General features: G+C 42.1%; 1 protein-coding gene across 1 annotated transcript; it reads left to right on the top strand.

The window, feature by feature from the left end:
- The first annotated feature begins 871 nt into the window (after positions 1-871).
- Positions 872-3544, top strand: cenpl (centromere protein L). The gene is made up of 5 exons (XM_088362643.1): positions 872-1008; positions 1708-1864; positions 1942-2193; positions 2289-2837; positions 2920-3544. The coding sequence occupies exons 1-5, from the start codon at positions 986-988 to the stop codon at positions 2992-2994; spliced, it is 1056 nt and encodes a 351-aa protein (XP_088218769.1). The 5' UTR covers positions 872-985; the 3' UTR covers positions 2995-3544.
- Positions 3545-3578: the final 34 nt, after the last annotated feature.

Here is a 3578-nt window from a genome sequence, read left to right as displayed (position 1 = left end):
ACAGAGCCAAAATGGCGTTCGACGGGCGTCTGATTTCCAGGCAACGGTTCCAGCCATCAGCGTCATTTTTCTGCGCATGTGCCAGCATTCCTGCAGCTCCATGTCTTACGTCACCTTTTACCACATTGCTCGCTTCAGTGTATCAACATACAATGTTTGGCATGTCTGTCAGGGATAAATGCATATGGCGGATTGTTATGTTATTTTGACAGTGATTCCCTAAACCCCATGGGTTCAAAGGGAGGTTCCCCAGAAAAGGGTTGTCGTGTCTCTCGCCGTGGCTTTGCATCAGCCCCTCTCCTCTCGTCCACCGTTGGTATATAGATTCATCAATTGGCACTCTGATTGGCTGTTGATGTGGTCATCAATGCAGTATTGTACAATATGCATGTTGCCTGAGATCTGATTTCAACTACAGAACTGAATTTATGGACAGCTTATATTATATGGGACTATATTATTACTGGGACTCTAATGTCAAGTACTGGGCTGTTTCCGAGGTAACGATGGCGGGGGCGTGACTTTGGTAGTTTATCGGCCATTCCCAATTGGTACCTTTTCCGTTTCCAACACTTTCAACATACACTTCTTACCATGAAAACATTTCGATCATAGATTGTTGATTTTTTCCTAACCGAAAGACAAAATAATGTATTTAAATTGTGGGGAGTATTTTTAATTTTCTTTTTTATCATTTGTAATTAAAATGCAAATAAATACAAATACAACATACTGATTAGATATAATGCGTTTGCAGCGCGTTTGGCTCTGTCACGACACAGGATGATGAAATACAGAAAATGGGGAGCATTAAAGAGAACGTTAGCGGCGTCTGACGGCTGTGACTGCATGGCACACTCCATGTCGAAGGGTGGCGGTAATGAGCGCTATATGTTGTTAAGTTCAACTGCACATAGGAAGAAGAAGCGGGCGCGGTGTTCAAATTTGTTTACAGCGCACTTCTTTTTCGATCCGAGTAGCAAAGATGGTACCCTCAGTACAAAAAAGGTAATACGCTTTTGTTTACAAACATTGGGATTGCATTCGTCTGGAGAAAAAGCATTTAGCGCCGTTTTGTTCGTGTACAAATCATAGTAAATTATGGATTATTTGGTCCTTTATGGTGTGCAACGGTGCACTATTTAGAACAAATCGTTTTTCCTCAACTATCATAATATTATCCTTCCATTCAGTTCCCGTTTCTTACTGCAAAAGGCCTGAATTTACGATTGTTTGCCCCTTTATTAAGCTTGTGAATTTGGATAACAACTGTAATAGGAAGATAACTCTGTGTTCTTCTTTTAGGACCTTTTTTTCCCCGGGATGTCCATTCTTAGTTACCTCCTCAGCTCGCTCCGCCACACCTTATAACCTGCAGTCTTCTGCAAGATGAATACCAAATAATAATATTCTAAATGTATTTATGGTTATTACGGACTGTTTCTAACCTTCACGACTCATCACCACGTTAGTGATTTTAGATAACTCTACAACTTTCCCTTACTCATTTTCCACACCAGTAATTGAGTTTTCAACCCGACAAAGGCTTCCGAAGAATTTGTAATTAAAAAAAGAAATACTGAAACATCAAATTTAACGTTACGAACTCACATGATCTCTGGTGGACCATTTTAAATTGCAAGATGCTAAGCATTTCACTGCATGATGATTTGCATTCAAATTCTTCAAATACATTGTGTTTTCCAGCGTGGCAAGAACCCCCAACACCGTTGTCGAAAAAAGGCGTAAAACTAGGAGCTACCGACTTTCCTACCAGAGCATGACAGTACATACCTCCAGTACGAGAGCACTGACGTCACTGCGGCTCAACACCAAGAGAACACCAAATCCTGACAATATCCTTGTGAGTAATCCCAAATTGCTTTTTGCTTGATGACAGGTCATTAATGGGTAATGACCACTACGCTTTTCTTTCATCAGGATAAGGTGGACCCCAAACAGTTGGCCTCCCTGATGGGCACAAAATGGCAGCTGTCTTATGTCACACCTCTCTACCGATTCCGCTATACCCAGCTGAAGAGTTACGCCAGGCAACTGTCTGCATTTATGGCTGCGGAGAGGCAGAAAGGTCTGGCAGTGGAGGAGGGAAGTACACAAAGCCTCAGGGTCTCCTTCTCTGTGGTTCACGGTCTGGCTGCAACGGATGATGATGCTGAGACCATCTTAATACAGGTTTGCACAGGATTGTAGAGATAATGTCCAGCCAGATGTCGGTCAGTCTATCTGCAAGATCCTTTTGCTTACGCTTCCATTGTCTCCCACTCTAGATCTATGATAACTCCCTATTTGCTGGGCAGGATGACCATCAGAAGACAGTATGGAGAGGCTGGCTTGCTTGCGTCAATGGCAACTCTGACTACATTAAATCTCTTCCAAAAGAGTTCATGTCTCTACCACTATTTGGCAGCAATGGGACGGAGACACTCACCGCCTTGGTCAAATCCTGGTTCCAGAAGAACTTTGACTGCTGCTTTGGCTTGTTAGAGATCAACCAAACCACCTTGGAATGGTTGGTGGCATTATGGACCAACTGCCACATGGACTCCAATATTAAGCAACTCAAAATGATTTGGACTCTTCCGTTTAAGCCGCCACTTCAGGTCACCTATGCTGTACACCCCGATGACGCTTGGGAGCTATGGCGCGGTGTAAAAGTGGATCAAGCCGACAATGTTATTGACAGAGAAGATTCCATAAACTTTATAAAGGGCCTCATGGGCCACTTTTATCGATTTTACTTGGTGGATCTGTCAGCTGGGAACCTGAGCCATGTGTCAACAGCGCTGGGCACAGCCGAAAGTAACGGCAGGATCAAGGTACCTAAATCTGAAACAGGACTTTCTCTCCGGTGTGTCTGATAAAAATAGAGTTAAAATTATGTATGTGCTTTTGTTTCAGTTTTCCAACAGTAAATCCATGATCACCACTCTGACGCTGCTGACCGAGTGTGCCCTGCTCAAAATGCCCTTTTAAAGACTACACCAGATCGTTGACGATGTTATTCAAGTCCACTGGATTCACTTGACGGGGTCTTCTCAGTCTTGGGATTGCATATTATACATTTTTAACTGTAAATGGCATGATTGTATATTAGCAATCTTTTCATTTGCTGTCCTCCCAAAGTGGAACATTTGAACATTTTCACCGCAGTCGTTTGAAAGGAGGCCAAGAAAGCCTATCCATTTCGATGAGGAATGGATAAAGGTGTGGGTACATCGATGTTAAGTTTGAATCCTCAGCAGTGAGAGTCCACCCTCCTGACTCATAATGACGCCATGTCTGTTCATCCTTTATACACCAAGAACTTCGAACTTGCTTGTTCACAAGAGTATGAACAATGCCCATGCACAAATGTTTTTTTATCCTCCTAATTATGTGGTCCTTTTTGTAACTTTGCACATAGTTGTATATTCATGAGTAGCAGTTATTTTTTTATGCCCAGTATATCTGTATTAAAGGCTAAATGTTTTTTTTTTTTAAAGATTGTTCATCAACACTGAATACAATAAATCGTATTGCAACATCTGGTTTTAGTTATTACCCTTACCTGGCTTTTG

Source organism: Syngnathus floridae, chromosome 2 (genome assembly GCF_059516105.1).
Source record: "Syngnathus floridae isolate MCC-2025c chromosome 2, RoL_Sflo_1.0, whole genome shotgun sequence".
NCBI classification, from domain to species: Eukaryota; Metazoa; Chordata; class Actinopteri; order Syngnathiformes; family Syngnathidae; genus Syngnathus; species Syngnathus floridae.
Note: the sequence above shows the minus strand (reverse complement) of the source record. Positions and strands in the feature narration are given on the sequence as shown.